General features: G+C 38.2%; 1 protein-coding gene across 7 annotated transcripts in view; it reads left to right on the forward strand.

Moving 5' to 3' along the window:
- Positions 1–16,643, forward strand: part of ZMYM4 (zinc finger MYM-type containing 4) — a 155,614-nt gene extending 138,971 nt beyond the window's left edge. For 4 of the 7 annotated variants that reach the window (XM_032246897.1, XM_032246896.1, XM_032246898.1 and 1 more), the window contains 7 exons: positions 1,560–1,731; positions 1,902–1,997; positions 4,207–4,358; positions 9,302–9,413; positions 11,190–11,438; positions 13,149–13,278; positions 14,180–16,643. In XM_032246897.1, coding sequence (XP_032102788.1) covers positions 1,560–1,731; positions 1,902–1,997; positions 4,207–4,358; positions 9,302–9,413; positions 11,190–11,438; positions 13,149–13,278; positions 14,180–14,387 — 1,119 coding nt within the window. In that variant the 3' untranslated portion in view covers positions 14,388–16,643. The remainder of the gene's footprint in view (positions 1–1,559; positions 1,732–1,901; positions 1,998–4,206; positions 4,359–9,301; positions 9,414–11,189; positions 11,439–13,148; positions 13,279–14,179) is intronic. The other 3 variants (XM_032246902.1, XM_032246900.1, XM_032246899.1) reach the window with 3 other exon arrangements.
- The last annotated feature ends 4,974 nt before the right edge of the window (positions 16,644–21,617 follow it).

Genomic DNA, 21,617 nt, shown 5'->3' on the forward strand with positions numbered 1-21,617 from the left:
AACTATAATGGAATTTAATCCATCTGGAAATGGAGTTTTTGTGGGAAGGTTTCAAGCTATAAATGCTGTTTATATGGCTATTTAGGTTATCTGTTTCTTCTAGAGTAAGCTTAATTAATCTTTCAAGAAGTTTCTCCATTTCATCTAAGTTGTTCAACTCATTGATATGAGAGTCACAAGTGATCTACCTGCCTGGGCCTCCCAAAGTGTTGAGATTATAGGCGTGAGCCACCACACCAAGCCTGGGTTTTAATTTGGATTTTCTTTTATAGTTTTTTTGTTTGTTTGTTTGTTTGTTTGCTTGTTTGTTTTTGAGACGGAGTTTCACTCATGTTACCCAGGCTGGAGTGCAATGGCGCGATCTCGGCTCACCGCAACCTCCGCCTCCTGAGTTCAGGCAATTTTCCTGCCTCAGCCTCCTGAGTAGCTGGGATTACAGGCACACACCACCATGCCCAGCTAATTTTTTGTATTTTTAGTAGAGACGGGGTTTCACCATGTTGACCAGGATGGTCTCGATCTCTTGACCTCGTGATCCACCCGCCTTGGCCTCCCAAAGTGCTGGGATTACAGGCTTGAGCCACCGTGCCCGGCCTGTTTGTTTGTTTTTAGACAGGGTCTCACTTAGTCACCCAGGCTGGAGTGGCATGATTATGGCTTATTGCAGCCTCAACCTCTCGGGCTCAAGTGATTCTTCCACCTCAGTCTCTCAAGTAGCTGGACTACAGATGTGTGCCAACACACCTGGCTAATTTTTAAATTTTTTGTAAAGATGGGGTCTTGCCATCATGTTGCCCAGGCTGATCTTGAACTCCTGGGCTCAAACAGTCCTCCCACTTAGGCCTCCCAGAGTGCTGGCATTAAAAGTATGAGCCATTACACTTGGCCTTCCTTTTCTAGTTTCTTAATTTAGAAGCTTAGGTTATGGATTTTAGACTTTAAAAAATTTTTCTTATTGAAATATTTTAATACTACAAATGTCCTTTTAAGTACTGCTTTAGTTCTATCATCACAGAAATTTTGGTAAATTTTATTTTCATTTTCCTTTAAGTTCAAAATGTTTTGTGATTATAATTGTCCTTTCTTCTTTGACCCATAAAGCTGTTTAATTTATGATTTTGTAGGATTTTTTGGACACTATTTATCATTGGTTTCTATTTTAATTTCACTGTAGTTAGAGAATTTGTTGAGGCTTGTTTTAGAGCACAGAATATGATCTGTTTACATGTTTCATTAATTAGACCTGAGTGGTAATAATAGTTATTCATACCTCATTATAGGTGTCTATATCTGGAATATGTAAATAAATACCCAAAAGTTAGTGATTACTACAGTGTGCTCTTCTATATTTAAACTTTTTCTTTCTTTCTTCCTCATATGCATTACATTAAATAATTGCTTAAGCCCTTTCTTTCTTGCTCTAAGAACTCTGAATCTTTAGGATATAAAACTAAATTCCATATTCTACAGAATTTATACCCTTTCCAGCTTTGAGAACCCTGATTAGTAAAAGTCCAAAACTAACTTTTATGTTCTGTAAATTTTTCGAATTCTTGCAGGGACGGAAGAAGTCTATAGTGGCTGTGGAGCCCAGGAGTCTTATTCAAGGAGCTTTTCAAGGCTGCTCAGTGTCTGGGATGACACTGAAATACATGTATGGGGTAAATGCCTGGAAGAACTGGGTTCAGTGGAAAAACGCCAAGGAAGAGCAGGGGGATCTAAAATGTGGAGGTGAGTGCACAGCATGAATTGTGTCTTGATTTAGGTAGGGGAAATATACAGATAATCTACTGAAAAGGGACACATTTTAGGTCAAAAGCCCCATAAAACTGGTTTGGGCTATACTTAATTTTTTCTGCATTTTTATTTAAACTTTTCATTTATGTTTCTCTCCCTGTTAGGGGTTGAACCTGCCTCATCTAGCCCATGTTCTGACCCCTTAGGAAGTACTCAAGACCATGCACTCTCTCAAGAATCCTCAGAGCCAGGATGTAGAGGTAAAATTTGTTTCTTTCTATTTGGTATAAATTATTTGTATTATTATTGCTGTTTTAAATTTGTAAATTGAATGTTTAAAATTATTTAAAATTTGGAGTCTTAAGGTTAGAAAGAGAAATTCATCTTATCCCCCGTTTTAAGGATGTTGAGGGTAAGGTTACGTCTTCTGATCTTGAGTTTATTATGCAAATATAAGGAATTTTGTTTCATTTTTGACACTGTGCAAGTGCCTCAAAATAGTCTTCTTGAGCCCTGTGTCTGCATAGTAATCCATGTGGGCCTCAGTGTTGCTGTTTTTTTAAGAAAATACCTGGAAACTGTAGGAGTTTTTCCTTACAGTGAGATCTATATAACTGACCATGTTTGTGAGTTTCACTTCACTTCAGCTGTCAGGAAATTTAGGATTATATGAACCCTTCAAATAAAGCATCAGTTTATAATTCTAAGGCCCACGTTAGTTTTCATTTTTCACGACTTTTGACACCCTATTCTAAGTTTTTGTTTCACTTTATCTTTCGCTTTTTCTTTGTGTTTTATGTAAGATACTTGTACAATCTTTATTGAATGAGCTGGGGCAGAATGGATGAGTATGTCCATGTAACTTGATTTATTCCCCTTTCCAACTATACCTTCTTTTTGTCTTATGATGATTGTATGCACTCTTGGCTTCGCTGCAGTCTATCCTGTTGGTTTTGGGGCACATGTAACTGTTCTTATTGGAGCACTTAGTTGCTGCTGTGGGTTGTGACTAACTCACTGAGTTTCTGTAGATCAAGTGTAATCTGTTTGCTCCAAGGCTGTGCAAATGTACTCCTGTTGTGGAGATTTAGTAGGCCATTAACCACCTAGTAGCGTGTTTTAAGTTAAAAAAGCAACCTGCTGGGTGCAGTGGCTCGTACCTGTAATTCCAGCACTGTAGGAGGCTAAGGCAGGAGGATCTTTTGAGCCCAGAAGTTCTGAGGCTGCAGAGAGCTGTGATTGCACCATTGCACTCCAGCCTGAGCATCAGAGTGAGACCCTGTCTCTAAAAAAAATAAAAATAAAACCAAAAAAGTGGGGGAAGGGTGATAGTGAAAAGGGAGAGGTAATACAGCTTTAGACTACTAAGCCTAAACGCAAAAAAAAAAAAAATGCAGTTGTTATAGGGGATGGCAACCCATTTCTGCCACCCTTTCATTGAGAAAATACTTACTGAAGATCTCTTATGTACCAGGTATGATTCTAGGTACTAGGGTGAAAAAGGCAAACGTGGCCTGTGCTCTCATGAAATAACACTTGCTTTAAGTAAAATCAACTCACAGGAGCCCATATGTATGTAATCTTATCTAAATGCAGAAGAGCAATGACTAGAAAGGGTGTTTTAATCTTGGCCCCACAATGTGGATTAACCTGTTGTAGTAGGACCACTACAAATTAAATTGTATAACTCCCTTGCTCAAAATTAATTCAGTTCATTGTCTGCAAAACTTTAATATGAGAAATGAGGCTGATTGTGATCTGCCCCCGCTTGCCCTTCCTCCCTTGTCCTGTACACCTAAGTCCCTGAACCTTTTCAACCTGTGACCTACAAAGGGAATAATGTATTCTAGGATTTCCAAAGGCAAGAGGCTGTTATTCATTATTTGACGTGTTCTGTATTCAAACACGAGCTGAGGAAAGTTAAACAGCTTTCTTTTTTGCAGGTATACTCAGAGCCTTTAATGTAACATTAAGCACTGTGAATTCTTCAGAGACAAATAGAGTATCTTGTGTTTTCTGAATTTATCAGATCGTAGAAACTCAGTATTCTCCAGCTCTCACATAAGACTAGTGTTTTGTGGACTATACTTTGGGAAGCCTTTTTGTGTATCCTCAGATTGGAATTCTTAACCTATCTACCTGTTTAACACTTCCTCACCTTTTAAGGTCTACTTTAGTGATGCATTTTTCAGAATCTAACCTGACTCTTCCCTATTGGATAGCCCTCATTTGCTTTCATAGATTGCCATTTAAGGAAAACCTCTATTATAGCATGTATTGTACCATATGCACATGTTTTTATTTCCCTAACTTAAGTAGACTTGAGATCAGAATCTGTCTTTAATATCCACTAGTCTGCACCACAGTGCCTAGGGCACAGTAGTATTCAATGTTTATTCAGTTAATCAAGTAATGCTACTATGTTTGTTATAAAAGTTAATGTATGAGATGTTTTCTACCTTTCCACAGTCCGCTCTATCAAGCTGAAGGAAGATATTCTGTCCTGCACTTTTGCCGAGTTGAGTTTGGGCTTATGCCAGTTTATCCAAGAGGTGCGGAGACCAAATGGTGAAAAATATGATCCAGACAGTATCTTATACTTGTGCCTTGGAATTCAACAGGTATCAAGTTAAACATATGGATTCCTCAACCTAGCAAATCCATTGACCAGAATATGTCCCCACAGAAATTACATGCACATGTACACACCCAGATATATACTGGTATTTTCATTGTAACATTGTTTTTAACAACAAATTGGAAACCATCCAAGTATTAATCAAGCTTTATGGATCAGTCAACTATAATATGTCCATATTGTGGAATACTATAAAATAGTTAAAAAGGAATGGCTTGCTTCTGTATTTATTGGCCTAGAAAATTCTTAGAGGCATGTATTTTAAAAAGTAACTTGCAGGGCCAGGTGTGGTGGCTCACACCTGTATTCCTAGCACTTTGGGAGGCCGAGATGGGAGTATCACTTGAGGCCAGAGATTCAAGACCAGCCTGGGCAACATAGGAAGACACTGTCTCTACAAAAACTAAAAAATTAGCCAGGCATGGTGATGTATGCCTCCAGTCCCAGCTACTCAGAAGGCTGAGGCAGGAGGATCATTTGAGCCCAGGAGTTTGAGGCTGCAGTAGGCCGTTGGTGCTCCAGCCTAGGTGGCAGAGTGAGACCCTGCCTGAGGAAAAACAACAAAAAAAGTAACTTGCAGAATTATATATACAGTGTGATATTTATCTGTTTATGTTATGGGAAAATACGCATAACATAAAATTTACCATTTTAAAGTTTACAGTTCAGTAGGACTAATAGGTACATTCTTCATGTGCAGTCATCACCACTGTCTTGTTCTATAACGTTATGACTCCAAAGGGAAACCTCAAACCCATTTAGTAGTCACTCCACATTACTCCCTCCACCCATCCTTGGCAACTGTCAGTCTGCTTTCTGTCTCTCTGAACTTGCCTATTCTGGATATTTCGTCTCAGTGGATTCATATACTATATGACCCTTTGTATCTGGTTTCTTTCACTTAGCATTATGTTTTCAAGGTTTATCCATGTTGTAGCATGAATCAGTACAGCATTTCTTTTTATGGCTGAATAATATTCTATCATATGGATATCCCACATCTTGTTTATCCATTCATCCACTGATGGACCTTTGAGGTTCCACCTTTTAGTGATTGCAAATAATACTGCTGTGAAGATTCATATGTAGGTTTTTGTTTGAACACCTGTTTTCAATTCTTTTGCCATATATGCTTAGGGGTAGAATTGCTGAGTCTTGTAACTATGACTGAGTTGTTGAGGAACCACCAAACTGTTTTTCAAAGTGGCAGCACCATTTTACATTTCCATCAGCAGTATATGAAGATTCCAGTATCTCCACATTCTTGCTGACATTTGTTAATTTCTGTGTGTTTTTTTTGGTGGCGGTTTTTTTTTTTTTAAAACAACAGCCATCCTGGTGGGTATGAAATGATACCTCACTGTTTTTAATTCGCATTTCTCTAACGACATTGGGTATCTTTTCATGTACATTTTGACCACACGTATATCTTCTTTGGAGAAATGTCTATTTAAGTCCTGTCTTAGTCTGTTTGCACTGTCATGGGGGAGTACCTGAGGCTGGGTAATTTATAAAGAAATTATCATGCAGAATCATGGCTCATGGTTCTGCAGGCTGTACAAGAAACATGGCACCAGCATCTGCTTCTGGTGAGGGCTTCAGGAAGCTTCCAGTCATAGCATCTATGGTCACAGCAGAAGGTGAAGGAGGAGCAGGCGTCTCATGGCAAGAGAGTGAGGACGAGGTGACAGGCTCTTTTTAACAATCAGATCTCATAGTAACTAATAGAGGGAGAACTTCATTACTGGGAGGAGGGTATCAAGCCAGTCATGAGAGATCTGCATCCATATCCCAAATACCTCCCACCAGGCCCCATTTCCAACATTAGGGATCAAATCTCAACATGAGGCTTGGAAGGGACAAGTATCTAAGCTATATCAAGTCCTTTGCCTGTTTTTTAAATTGTATTGTTTGTCTTTTTGTCATTGAGATGTAGAAACTCTATATTCTAGATATTAAACTTTTATCAGATAATGTGATTTGCAAATATTTTCTCCCATTTGCTGGATTTTCTTTTCACTTTCTTGGTGTAGTGTACTTTGAATCACAAATTATTTTTATTTTAATGAAGTTCAGTTTCTTTTTTGTTCTTCCTTTTCTTTTCCTTTCTCTTTCTTTTCATAGCCTGGGCTTTTGGTATTATAGCTAGGAATCCATTGCCACATTCAAGGACATGAAGATTTAACCCTCTTCTTTTCAGAGAGTTTTATGATTTTAGCTCTCATAATTAGGTCGTTGAACTACTTTGAGTTCATTTTTGTATCTGGTATGAGCTAAGGTCTACCTTCATTCTTTTATATATGGATATCTAGTTCTTTGAGCTCCATTTGTTGAAGAGACTGTTCTTTACCCATTGAATGGGCTTGATACCCTTGTAGAAAATCTTTTGACCAAATATAGATGGGTTTAATTTGGACTCTTAGTTCTAATCCATTTGTCTATAGATGGCTATTCTTAGGGCAGTACACAGTTTTGAAACTTATACTATAGCTTTGTAGTAAGTTTTGAAATCAGGTTCCTCAAAATTCTTTTGGCTATTCAAGATCCTTTGAAATTCTATGTGAATTTTAGGATGGGTTTTCAATTTCTGCAAAAAGCTGTTGGATTTTGATAATGATTGCAGTTAATCTGTAAATTGATTTGGAGGATATTGCCATTTTAACAGTATTAAATCTTCTGATCTGTGAATATAGGATGTCTTTCCATTTATTTAGTTGTTCTTTAATTTTTGCTTTCAGCAGTTTTTTGTGGTTTTAAGTGTATAAGTTTTAACATTATTTTAGTTACATTTCTTCTCAAATATTATTCTTTTTGGTGCTTTGGTAAATGGGACTTTTTAAATTTTCTGTTTGGATTGTTCATGCTAGCTTGAAATACAACTGATTCTTGTGTGTTGCTTATATGCTGCAACTTGGCTAAATTCACTTATTAGCTCTAATAATTCATTTTTCTATGCATTCTCTGGGATTTTGTATATGTAGGATTCTGTTACCTGCAACTAGAGATAGTTTTACTTCTCCCTTTCCTATCTGAATGCTCTATATTAGTTTGTCTTGCCTGGCTGCTCTGGCTAGGACTTATAGTACAGTGTTGAAGAAGAATGTCAAGGATAGGCATTCTTGTCTTGTTCTTTGTTAAGGGGGAAGAGGTTTTTTTTAAAACAACATGTATTTTATATGTACTGATATATTGCTGTAACTGTACAAAACCCACCCCTGTATAAAGAAATTTTTTAAGGGTTGGAAATATTTTTGCATATGAATAGTAGTTGACTTTGTGTGATGAGTTTGTATAGTCTACTTTTCCTGTATTTTGAACTTTTTCAATAATGAAGATATATTTTTAAGCTTGAAAGTGACTATATTAAAAGAAGAAAAAGAATTACTGTTCAACAACAAACTGCAATCTGGCAATAAGATCATAAATTGCCTTTGAGGAGGCCTCATAAAAATACCTATTGAAGTGGTAATTTTTACTAGCCAGAATAAATTTAAATGGAAGTAATTATCTCCAAATCATACATAGATAGAAATGCAAGAAACCAAGATAGCCTTGGAAATATAAATTAAAAATGCTAAATCTTAAAAACACCAAAAAATTATATCATGTAATTACACACTGCCTTTTATTCTATTACCACTTATGGTATGTCCCTATTCCAATTGATTTTATTTGACCTGCACCATCAGTACTTTTTAAAAGAGACAGGGTCTTGCTGTGTTGCCCATGCTGGAGTGCAGTGAGATGATCGTAGCTCATATCATAGCTGCAGTCTCAGACTCCTAGGTTCAAACGACCCTCCTGCCTCCGACTCCCAAGCAGTTAGGACTACAGGCATGCACCACCACCCCTGGCTATTTGTTTTAAATTTTTTGTAGAGATGGGTCTCACTATGTTGCCCAGGCTAGTCTTGTGCTGCTGACCTCAAGTGATCCTCTCACCTTGGCCTCCCAAAGCCCTGGGATTACCATTCCTGGCTCAATGCATTTTTTTTTTTTTTTTGAGACGGAGTTTCGCTCTTGTTACCCAGGCTGGAGTGCAATGGCGCGATCTCGGCTCACCGCAACCTCCGCCTCCTGGGTTCAGGCAATTCTCCTGCCTCAGCCTCCTGAGTAGCTGGGACTATAGGCACGTGCCACCATGCCCAGCTAATTTTTTTTGTAGTTTTAGTAGAGACGGGGTTTCACCGTGTTGACCAGGATGGTCTCGATCTCTTGACCTCGCGATCCACCCGCCTCGGCCTCCCAAAGTGCTGGGATTACAGGCGTGAGCCACCGCGCCCGGCCAGGCTCAATGCATTTTTAAACTGTAGCTATTCTTTTTGTTCTATCCTATGATATGGTTGTTGGTGGTTATAATTAACATAGTTTAATGTCCTATAATTAGACTTGAACTTTTTGGACTTTTTTGATGGTTGTGGGGCAGAGAGTTGAGAGCCGTAGTTAGAAGGCTCCAAGTAAATAGTTTATAAATTTGGGTTTCCCCAGGTCAACTGACATTAGCTAACTGTATTATTGCAAGAAATGATCTTGTTGTATCTGGGTAAAAAACAAAAGAGCACATCTGCAGATACACATTATGAAACAGGGAAAACATGATTGGGACATGTACATTGGAACCAATTTTTAGTATGTCAGTTTTAGGAATTAAGTAAAGGGTTTTTTATAATACTTTGTACCATCCGTGTTTTAAAAAGGAAATAAAAAACTACCTTGCAAGGTCAGTGCCGAAGGCAGTGTGTTAACATGAAAAGGACCGTTAGCTTGAATTCTGATGTTTTAACAGCTATCTCTAAAGTACTGAGAGGTTGAACATGGTTTATAATATTGTAAGGGCAAAAATTAAGGGTAAACTGTATTTCTTACAGTAATTTTCTAAGAACTCATGTTTTTATCAACATGTATATTTTCTTTTTTTTTCTTGTAGTACCTGTTTGAAAATGGTAGAATAGATAACATTTTTACTGAGCCCTATTCCAGATTTATGATTGAACTTACCAAACTCTTGAAAATATGGGAACCTACAATACTTCCTAATGGTAGGGTGCTTTTTTTTTGTTGTTTTCATGATGTGCTTTCTTAAATTGCTTAAGTTTTATGGTTATCTTTAAAAAAAGTTGTTTATTTTTATTTCTGTCCATATTTATAGTATATTTTGGCTTCTGAGGAGAAGGTCTTTGGTTTATTGTTGATTGTTTTAGGAAAACTGTAAATTTCATATAGTACATGTATACTAATTACAGAAAATGTAAATGAATTTGAAGTTACATTTAACTTTTTAGAAACCATTTTTGATCTGGTAGCAGTGGTGTAGCTTTCACATATCATATCTGCTAACAGTGGACCTTTTTCAGTAGTTTGTATGTATACTGAACTGTTGTTAAGAGAGTTAAGTCCTTGTTCTTGATTATCTTTGACCATATGTCATTAGACAAATCCGTAATTCACTCCAGGTCTCAGGCCGAAGTGAAAGCAGAGGTTTGGTGTTATGCTCAGTAATGTGCGCACCTTTCTCTTGGGCTGCAGAGCACCTTTGAAGAATTCTGAGCAACAGGGTGGTTTCATGCATTTAGCATTCAGAGAGGGGACCAGGGACAAAGGTTTGCAATAATTAAGTCATGTTTATGGATAATCTCCCAAGAGTAGAATGCAGAAGCAGCAACAGAGGACTGAGGAGAGAACAGTAGGAAAGAACTATGTTTAAGGGGCATCATGAGGAAGGTGCGATTAAGGTCCACTTATTTTCATTCTTCCTTAAGATCTTTGCTTTTCAAGAAAAATCCCAGGTGAGTCATCAGGAAGTGATCCCTCTTAATTAAAATTAAAAATTAAGGTGGGAAGAGTGGGAGGGGAGGGAGGGAGTTGTCTGCCTTTTAATAATCTTGACTAAATGAGACTGAGCTACTTAACAGTAAGTTTAACGATCTCCAGCGGGAGTTTGCAAACTGTGGTCCATGGCCAAACATGGCCTGCTCCCTGGTTTGCAATCCATGAGCTAAAAATTGTTTTTACATTTTAAAATATTTGGGGGAATTTTTTTTTAAGAATTAATATTTTGTCATGTGAAAATTAGGTTGAATTCATAGCTGGGCCTGGTGACTCACACCTGTAGTCCCAGGTGTGACTTTGGGAGGCTGACGCAGGAGGATCACTTGAGCCCAAGGGTTCAGTTCAGCCTGGGCAACATGGTGAAACCCTGTCTCTACAAAAAATCCAAAAAATTGGCTGGGCATGGTGGTGGTGGTGCTTGTAGTCGCAGCTGCTCAGGAAACCGAGGTGGGAGAAGCACCTGAGCCCAGGACTTTGAGGCTGCAGTGACCCCTGATTGTGCCACTGCCCTCCAGCCTGGGCGACAGAGTGAGAACCTGGCTCAAAATAAATAAATAAATAAATAAATAAAATTATATGAAATTCAAATTTGCCTATAAATAAACTTTACTGGCGTATAGCTCTGCCTGTTTGTTTTATGTGTCCTCTATGGCTCCTTAGTTTCTATAGCAACAGCATTGTTCAGAGCCTATATGGCTTACAGATTCCAAAATACTTACTTTCTGGCCCTTTTGAAAGCTTAACAACCCCTAATCTAAAATATCAATAGATTAAAACTGTTTCAGGAGACTCTCATGATGTCTACTTGAGTGGAATCATCTGCCTTTTTCTTTGTGGTTCCTTTTCTAGTTTTCTGCATAAGGAAGAGGGGACAGAGGAACAATCCGTCTTTCTCTTTATATCTCCGTGTCCTAGAATTTGAGAGATTACTTAGTCGTCTTTAGCAAGAGCTCAGCACTGTTTCTTGTACCCCTTCTTCTGTCTAGGTTACATGTTCTCTCGCATTGAAGAAGAGCATTTGTGGGAGTGCAAACAGCTGGGCGCTTACTCACCAATCGTCCTTTTAAACACCCTCCTTTTCTTCAATACCAAATACTTCCAACTAAAGAATGTTACTGAGCACTTGAAGCTTTCCTTTGCCCATGTGATGAGACGGACCAGGACTCTGAAGTACAGTACCAAGATGACATATCTGAGGTTCTTCCCACCTCTACAGAAGCAGGAGTCAGAACCAGGTATGAGATGGTGTTTGTCAGATTTCTCTTTGAAGTCTTAGTAGTGGTAATAAAACAGTTACTGCAGAAAGGTAATTACAAATTCTAGAGGTGGAAGAGTGTAGCTTTATTGTTAACATTTGAATATTTTTCTCTATTGTCAAAGGCTAGCGTCAAAAGGAGAGGAATCATGTTTCAATATACTTTCATTGGCTTTTAAATTAGAAACTTTTATTTAATTAGGTAGAGCTCCAGTAGCCTGCATTTTAAAACTTCTCAGGGAATTTAAATATGCAACCAGGGTTGAGAATCACTGATTTACAAACAGCAGATGAATCAACCACTAGTTAAAAGAAACCTACATAATTTTTAGTCCATTGTTTTGAAATCTTTTTTTGACCAGAACCCCTAGGTTTATTGTCTTGCATTTCAAAAACAGCCTATTAAATAACAGTTTTTAATCTTTAAAAAATCTTGGTATTATAGGATTAGAAATTAAATTTATTATTTTTGAACAGAATCATAAGTCATGAACTTACCCAAATTAATTTCTAAAAGTAGAACATATTTTTTTGAATGTGAGAATTTAAATCACTAAAATAAAATCTGCATTTGTGATGTTCAACTTTGTATAAACTTGTTTCTGAGTTGTTCCTTTACTAAGATTATCTTTTTCACCTAGTGTCTTATGTCCTGTTTCCTTAGTTATATATATATATATATATATATGTAACCCACTTTGTGTTCTCAATTGATTTGTTTTTTTCTTTTTTGAGACGGAGTCTCACCCTGTCACCCAGTGTGGTGGCACAGTCTTGGCTCACTGCAACCTTCACCTCCCATGTTCAAGCGATTTTCCTGCTTCAGCCTCCTTAGTAGCTTGGGACTACAGGCATGTGCTACCACACCTGGCTAATTTTTGTACTTTTAGTAGAGACAGGGTTTCACCATGTTGGCCAGGCTGGTCTCTAACTCCTGACCTCAGGTGATCCTCCCCACTCAGCCTCTCAAAGTACTGGGATTACAGGCATGAGCCACCACACCTGGCCTCAATTGATATGAACTGGGGGAGGGAAAGGCAGGTGGATAATATTTCCCTGTTTGCTGATTAGGTGCTTGACAACATTAGTAATGAATTCAGCTTGTTTTCTAAGTGACTAGCAAAGTCTTTTTATTTAGGTAGCTTCTAAATAGAAAACGGGGGTGAATTTTGTTAAGGTAATAATGCAAGAAGCTGGAGAAAGTCCTATGCCAGTTGTTAAGAGCAGCTATAGGCTGAGTGCAGTGGCTTATACTTGTAATCCCAATATTTTGGGAGGTTCATGCAGGAGAATCGGTTGACCCTGGGGGTTTGAGGCTGTAGTGAACTGCGTTGGAGCCACTGCACTCTAGCCTGGGCAACAGAGCAAGACCCTGTCTCCCCTCAAAAAAGTCAGGTTCAGAATAGAGACATTCTCCAATGCCATATTTTTTGTCATGGTGCGCCCACTTTGGTGAGCAGCAGAACATAAAATTCATAGGATAGGGACATTGTTTAATGCCATAAAACCCAGCACTTAAAATAATGCCTGACACCTCCATAGGCACTCAGTGTTGATTGAATGAGTGTGAGTGAGTGAAGGGGAGGGAATGAGAAAGTTTCGGCTGCAAAGCAAAGCTCATTGGTTTTTTGAGACTCAAAAGAGTAGACTTCTCTAATATAATCCTTTGATGATTATTTCTTGTCTCAAGATAAACTGACTGTTGGCAAGAGGAAACGAAATGAAGATGATGAGGTTCCAGTGGGGGTGGAGATGGCAGAGAATACTGACAACCCACTCAGATGCCCAGTCCGACTTTATGAGTTTTACCTGTCAAAATGGTAATCTTTCTCTGAACTAAATATAGTGCGCTCAGAAGGCAGTTAACATATTTTGGATTTCAGATGCTTGAACACAGAAAAGTAGCTGGCCTGTGACTTTAGACAAGGATTTACCAGGATTTTTTCTCCCATTGTCATATCTGTGTGGATTTTGAACCACAAAACAAATTACCTTGTCTTCATAATTATTTTATGAAAATTTTTTCAAAAGCGAGAATTGCTGCTATTGTTTGATCTTTACAACTGTTGTACAACCTTTATGTGATATCTAATCTGTAGTTTGTTATTTGTATAGAAAAGAAATTTTACTTTGCCAAAGCTACAATAGAAAAACAATTTTTAAGGAATTGAAATTTTCTAAGTAGTTCTTTTCTTAGAAAAACTTTGTGATTTTAGAGTTGTAAGATTTACACTAAAGCACTTTTTTCTGAAAAGAAATGTAATAGCTGCATTTGCCTGTTGATAATGTGTATTGAGTGCCCTTGGGGTTCATTCCAGGGTATTGGGCACTTCCGGTATGTGGTTCTTAGCCATAGTGTCATACGTGAGTTGACTTTTTTGTTGCTCTTAGTAATGTTTGAAGTACTAAAGTTTGTGATTTATACCTTGTCTTATATTAACTTTATACTTACTTCCAATCCAATGTGATCTCAGCTTATTCCTGGGAGGAAATCTTCCTGTAAACCTGTTTATCCTTGTGAGTACATTGCTCTCCCCATTGTGAGTGACAGTGGAGAAAAGTTGAGAGCCATATTAGGTTGGTGCAAAAGTAATTGCGGTTTTTGCCTCAATTTTTAATTTTTTTTAAATGGCAAAAACCACAGTTTGCTTAAGAATAGTACATGTTTCCTATAGTCTCTGATTTGTAATTTTTTTTTCTTTTTTTCCCCCCTGTGGATAGTTCTGAAAGTGTGAAGCAGAGGAATGATGTGTTTTACCTTCAACCTGAGCGCTCCTGTGTCCCGAATAGCCCCATGTGGTATTCCACATTCCCGATAGACCCTGGAACTCTGGACACCATGTTAACACGTATTCTCATGGTGAGGGAGGTACATGAAGAACTTGCCAAAGCCAAATCTGAAGACTCTGATGTTGAATTATCAGATTAAAATGGAAGTGAGGTTCTTATTTTCATACATATTGGTATGCACCAAACTGTGAATGCATCCAGCTGTTGGAAAATGATGTATAAGTCCAAGTCCTCTTGACTTGACTATAAGATCATGGAAAACAGATGACTTGTGAACCCCACAGTGTGGATGTGCAGATGGAAATTGAAGGAAAGAATATGAACTGAGAAATGTTCTTTGGCAGTGATATAGTTCTTAGACATCTTCAGAATGACTAATTTCTCCGAGTGGTGCATAATCTTATTTTGTTTGGGAGTAACAAATTGTGGAATATTTTTAAGGAAAACTGTTGTATAAAACTCTACCATAGTAACCTTAGACCTTAGAAAGGTAGCTTTGGAGTGAAACCCTGGCTGCAATAGGCTACTTGGGCAAGCCCTCCGTAAACGTCAGAGGAGATATTGGTACAGAGCTAAATGACATCAGATGAGGACTGTGGGACCCAGATTTAAAGACCCAATAAAAATACTCAGCTTTTTAAAACAGATAGTGAAGTGGTCTTGATTGATTTTGATTTTCACTGCCAAGCCAATCATGTGAAGGACAGAAGCTTTTGCCATGGGCCCCTTACATCAGGGAAAATGACCTTCACTGCCGTTAACAGTAATGTGTCCCTTTCATTTTCTGGGTCAAGTTTTCTCAGCGGTGGGTCTGGATGTGGGTAAACTAAGGCAAAGGGGATGATATTCCACAAGCTAGTTACGCACGCAGAAAATCTGTGGAGCCTGTCAGACCCCAGGTGTCTTGAAATGTTTGTAGAAACCCACTAAAATGCCCACTTCTCTGGGTGTGGGCCTGTATTGCTGCTGTCTCACAGCCTGAGCTGTGGCACACAGAAATGGGGGTTCTCTTTTTATTTTCATTTTTTTCCCCAATGGCAGCTTTTCTCCCATTGTTTTACCTTCCTGTTTCCCAAACAATTCCTCTTATTTTGTCTTTTGCACCAGTTTCTGGAGGCCCTTGTCATTTCAAAAAGAATAGTCTCTTTCCTTACTCTGGCAAACCTGTGAGTGATTCCACAAAGATACAGTATTACTTAGCTATCTGAATTATGGTAGAAAAGGTCCTAGTAGGTTCCTATATAAAGCATTTGGAAGACAACATTGTTGCCCTATGAAACTTGAAAATAGGGATTCTGGGGTTAGGATACAAAGACATTGTCTTGCATATCCATAAGCAGGTCTTCTGAGAGCATTATTCCAAACTCTAGCTGTTTTAGTAGTTCTATGAGGATTGCAAGTCATAGGTGTGTATGGCATATCAGTCCATCTCCCTCATCTCTATTCTGTTTCTTCCCCACAAAATTTTGAATGAAAAGTTTTATGATGTTTGCCAATTTAGCTAAGGTTAATTTGACACTATGATAAAACTGAGAGATGTCAAAAAGCCTCTTAGAAATTTTAATCTTGAAAGACTTTACAGGTTATCTCATTTTTTAGGAGGGGGTGACAGGTGTATTTTTTTTTTTTAACAAATGAAAGGCATTTAAGTAAAATTTTAAAAGTAGGCCTTTTGACATTGTGTACTTGATGGTTCTGTCCCTCTGCCTGTAACAGATCTCATTTTTGTTACCAAGAACTGTATGAAAGAAGTAAATCTGCCCCGATTCTGTATGATTAATTCCATCTGTGTTTGTCATTTCTGACTGGAAAACTTCTTACTTCCATACCGTGTTTGATATGGAGGACAAATAATTGGATTGTCTGATGAGTCTGCCAATAAACTGTCCAGAAACAGCAGGTGTAATAGTCCCCACCATACGAATTTTACGGTTTGTATAAACACTAACATTTTCCCCTTCTGTAGTTGTATGAAAAAACAAATATTGTTAGCATAGTAGATAAATTGTTACGAAATACCAGAAAGAAAAAAATCTGTATCTTTTCACTGAGAACAGCCAATACCCAGATAAATGACTGTATCAGGATTTCATTTGCATGTTAGTCCACAGAGTTGCCCAGAACCCTAAATTTATTCATAAGAGAAAATATTGATTAATTATTGGTCATTCCTCATAAGTGTAGCTGTTGATGTGTGCGTCTGATTATTGCTTTTTTAATTTCACGAAAATTGTGTAAAATTACATTTTTTTTTCCAGGGGAGAAAAAAACATCAAACAAAAAACATCTAAATCATCCTTTCTGTTCTTTTTTGTTTTTTAACCACTTTTAGGTTTTCCCCTTGCAGAAACCACAGAAATATTCCCTTAGAATAAAATAGTATATTTGTATTTGATGGGTGAGTTCTTTTTCTTTATGTCTTGAAAGAATTTGAAATCTTTTTTTCTGATTGACCTTATTGGTATGACCCAACAGTAAAATTACAGAGGGCAGTTTTCAAGAAAGCAATTTTTTAAAAACATAGTCCAGTAAACATATTCTTTAATTGCAAATTCTTTTGTTTCCTTTTTTTTCATCAAAAGACTTGTTCCCATTTTTGGCTAATTTACTGACTATATTCAAAGTCCCAACAGGTAGAAATATCAGATACCATTTATACATAATAATTTCAGGCAAACCTTTTTGAGATTACCAAAGCTTGCATCAGTTCAACTTTAATGAAGTTGTAAGATTAGAATAAAGAATATCTTCATTCTTAAGTATAAAGACATGTTTAAAACGGGAATGTAAGACTAAATAGCATTTTCCTTCAACTTTAGAATTGTCTTGGTATTATGCAGCTGTTCTTTCAGATTCCATAATGGCTTTCTACCTATCTGTCTGTGGCATTCCTAAATTCATAAAACAAGTTTTCCTAAAAAAATCTAATGTAAAATGAATTTCTATCAATGAATCTCTTTTCTTTAAATTCAGACTTTGGTTTTCCATATGAATAAAAAGTTCTCCTAGGGTACTGAGTTGAAATTTTAGGAAAGAAGCAATAATACCCTGAACTCCTCTAGACTACTACTTACCTGTTACCATACTTTGCTATCATAATTGAAGACAATAGTGATTGAGAGGCATTGTTACATAGTAGAAATATCATAGGCTTTGGAGCCTCCTGTTTCTATTTACTGGTTGTATAACTTTAGGTAAATTACTTAACTTCTGTGTGCCTCACTTTTCTCATCTATAAAATGGGCATAACTCTATTATTAAGTTGTGCCTGGCACATGGTAGGCTAATACATGTTAATTCCCACACTACAGTCTGAATTTTCACTAAGTTAAGCACTTTGGATTTTGCAAAACATAATACTCTATATAACTGATTCTACATAGTTGAATCAAATAAAATTACAAATTCTTCACTTGTGCTTAGGGAAGAAATGCATATCAGTAGTAATCAACATCACAAAAATCCATGGATGTTATCACTACATTGAAAAAAGGGGCCAGGTACGGTGGCTCACGCCTGTGATCCCAGCACTTTGGGAGGCCGAGGTGGATGGATCACTTGAGGTCAGATGTTCGAGACTAGTCTGGCTAACATGGTAAAACTCTCTCTCTACTAAAAATACAAAAATTAGCTGGGCATGGTGGCAGCGCCTGTAATTCCAGCTGCTCCAGAGGCTGAGGTAGGAAAATCACTTGAACCCAGGAGGCGGAGGTTGCAGTGAGCCGAGATTATTGTGCCACTGCACTGTCCAGCCTGGGCAACAGAGTGAGACTCCATCTCAAAAAAAAAGTGGGGGGAAGAAATGCATGTATATCAGTATGTTTAGGAAGATCATGTGATAGAGTTTATTAGCTTTTCGGTTTTGTTTGTTTGTTTTTTAAGACAGAGCCTCTGTTGCTCAGGCTGGAGTCCAGTAGCGCTATCTCGGCTCTCTGCAACCTCTGCCTCCTCGGTTCTGGCGATTCTCCTGCCTCAGCCTCCTAAGTAGCTGGGATTACAGGTGTATGCCACCACAACAGACTAGTTTTTGTATTTTTAGTAGAGACAGTGTTTTGCCATGTTGGCTAGCTGGTCTTGAACTCCTGACCTCAAGTGATCCACCCACATCGGCTTCCCAAAGTGCTGGGATTACAGATGTGAGCCACCATGGCTGGCCAGTACTTTTCTTTTTTTTTTTTTTTGAGATGGAGTCTCGCTGTGTTGCCCAGGCTGGAGTGCAGTGGCTCTATCTTGGCTCACTGCAGCCTCTGCCTCCCAGGTTCAAGCAATTCTCCTGCCACAGCCTCCTGAGTAGCTGGGACTATAGGTGTGCACAACCGTGCCCAACTAATTTTTGTATTTGATGGGGTTTCACCATGTTGGCCAGGCTGGTCTCGAACTCCTGACCTCAGGTGATCTGTTCACCTCAGCCTCTCAAAGTGCTAAGATTACAGGCATGAGCCACTGCACATGGCCTATCTATATTTCTTTACTTTGCATATGAATGCCAGGTCATAAATTTATTTTTTAATTGGGAGAAAAACACTAAATCAATGAAACATCTTTGACTTGTTATATATGTCATCAGTTTGGGAACAAGACAACCGTACAACAGCAATCTCCCCATACTTCATTAACAGAACCGCTCCTTCCCCACAAGTTTTAGCTAAGCAGTGGCTCCCTTAGTAAAAGCGTATTTTCCAGGCCACCTTGTAATTAGGGGTGACCGTAGGATGGCTTTTTGACCAATGGCATGGAAGCAGAAGTGAGTTCACATCTCCCAGGCAACACTCCTGAAAGGAGACGCATGCTGGTCTTGTTTTCCCTTTCCTGTGAACTGGAACATGAATGTGTCATGACAGGTCAGTTTTGTCCATGTGGGAAAGGGCAGCATACCAGAACATTAACCTCACGAACTGAGTCACCTGTCTCTCCTGGTCTGCGTGCTAGCTCAGACCTTTGCATAAGAGAGAAACTTTCCATTTTATTTAAGCCGTTTTTTTTTCTTTGCTCTTTTATAGTAGTCAAACCGGTATCCTAACTAATACACCCACAATACCCACTGTCATTTTACTGCTAAACAGAACTGGAACTTCCGATCATAACAAAAAGATTATCAATACTGGAAGGTGAGAAAACACATTTGTTGTGGTTTTGTTGTTTTTGAGGCTGAGTTTTGCTCTTGTTGCCCAGGCTGGAGTGCAATGGCGTGATCTCCCCTTATTGCAACCTCCGCCTCTCATGTTCAAGCAATTCTGCCTCAGCCTCTCAAGTAGCTGGGATTACAGGCATGTGCCACCATGCCCAGCTAATTATCTATTTTTAGTAGAGACGGGGTCTAACCATGTTGGCCACCTGGTCTGAAACTCCTGACATCAGGTGATCCACCCGCCTCGCCTTTCAAAGTGCTGGGATTACAGGCATGAACATCACGCCTGGCCCAGAAAACACATTTTTAAGTCATTTCCAGATGTTCAAGAACATATATAAGAATGAAAAGAATTAAACTCTTAAATAAGTTCGGCCAGGCAAAGGTTGCAATGAGCTGAGATCGCCCCACTGCACTTCAGCCGGGACGACAGAGAGTGTCTCAAAAAAACAAAAAATGTTTAGTAATTAATACACAAGACCCTTGTTTATTTTAGTAGATGGTGTTGGGAAACTGGCTTTTTACATGAAAGAAACAGAATCCATCACTAGCATCATGTCCAAAGGTGGACTCTGGATATTGACCTAAGATGTAATTGTGAAGGGCAAAATTACAAAATTAAGAGAAAACATAGGAGAACATTGTTGTGATCTAGATTAAGGATAAATAAGCTTCTTAAATGAAATCCCCAAAGCACAAACCATATGGGGAAAACAAAAAAGATTGATTTTATTATATAAGAATGTTCAATGAAGGATAGAGAGGACAGGGTGAAAATCCTCGGAATGTTTAAAACCACCAATGGATTTATATCTAAAATATATAAAAAACAGCTGAATCATGAAGATGAACAAAGGATAATGAAAAGATAATTCATAGAAGAACAGCCCAAAAGGATGAGTACAGCAAGAGAGACATTTACAGAGCTATCACTCTACACCCTTAAGATTGACCAAAATGGGAAAAAGAAAATGCCATGTTGTTGGTAGTGTAGGAATGTAAGGCACATTCCTACCCTTACTACACAGGGCAAGAGGAGATGCACACCTGCACACCCATTCTGGAAAGCAATCTTGGACACTGTCATCTTGAGGAAGTTTGATAGCTTTATAGTAAGAGATTCCCAACTCCATTAAGTAAAAGATGAACCTTATCAAATGCCTTTTTTCTGTCTATGTAATCATGTAATTTTTTATTCAGCAAAATACATTGGTGGATTTTTCTGATATTGAACAATCCTTGCATTTCCTTGATTAAACCCTAATTGATCATGATGTATGATATAAATAACATTAATACATATATACATACACGTCACATGTATATATGTATACATACGTATATACACACACTATTAGATTAACCATTATCAATAACATTACCTTCTATTCGTAGTTTGCTGTTTTAATTATAAATAAGTTGAATTTACCAAATGCTTTTTTTTTTTTGCATCCACTGTAATAGTCAAATCTTAATTTTTCTGCCTTGATGATATTGATTTCACTTGCAACCATAGATGCAAAAAAAAAAAAAACCCTTAAATATTAGCTAGCCAACCTAGCTGTGTGTGTGTGTATTTCATACAAGTGAAATTGTAATTTTATTTATCTCTTGATTCTGGTGTTTTATTTTGTCCCCTAAGGTGAGGGGAGGCCTTTGCCTTTTTTTTTTTTTTTCCTTTGAGATGGAGTCTGGCTCTGTCGCCAGACTGGAATGCAATGGCGCAATCTTGGCTCACTGCAACCTTTGCCTCCCGGGTTCAAGCAATTCTCCTGCCTCAATTTCCCCAGTAGCGAGTAGCTGGGACTACAAGCATGTGCCACCATGCCCAGCTAATTTTTGTTTATTTTATATATACGTATCTTTTGAGACGGAGTCTTGCTCAGTTACCTGGGCTGGAGTGTAGTGGCCCAATCTCAGAGGCTCACTGCAACCTCTGCCTCCTGGCTTCAAGCGATTCTTCTACCTCAGCTTCCTGAGTAGCTAGGGCTACAGGCGCCCGCCACCATATACGGCTAATTTTTGTATTTTTAGTAGAGACGGGGATTCACCATATTGGCTAGGCTGGTCTCGAACTGCTGACCTCAAGATCCTCCCACCTCAGCCTCCCAAAGTGCTAGGATTACAGGTGTGACGTACTGCACCTGGCGGCCTTTTTTATTTACTTAATGCCCACTGGTCTACTCAAGTTTTTAATGTCCTGCCAATTTGGATTTTAACAACTTCCTCATTTTCATCTGT

This window comes from Sapajus apella, unplaced genomic scaffold (genome assembly GCF_009761245.1).
Source record: "Sapajus apella isolate SASKATOON/1434 unplaced genomic scaffold, GSC_monkey_1.0 scaffold62, whole genome shotgun sequence".
NCBI lineage: Eukaryota > Metazoa > Chordata > Mammalia > Primates > Cebidae > Sapajus > Sapajus apella.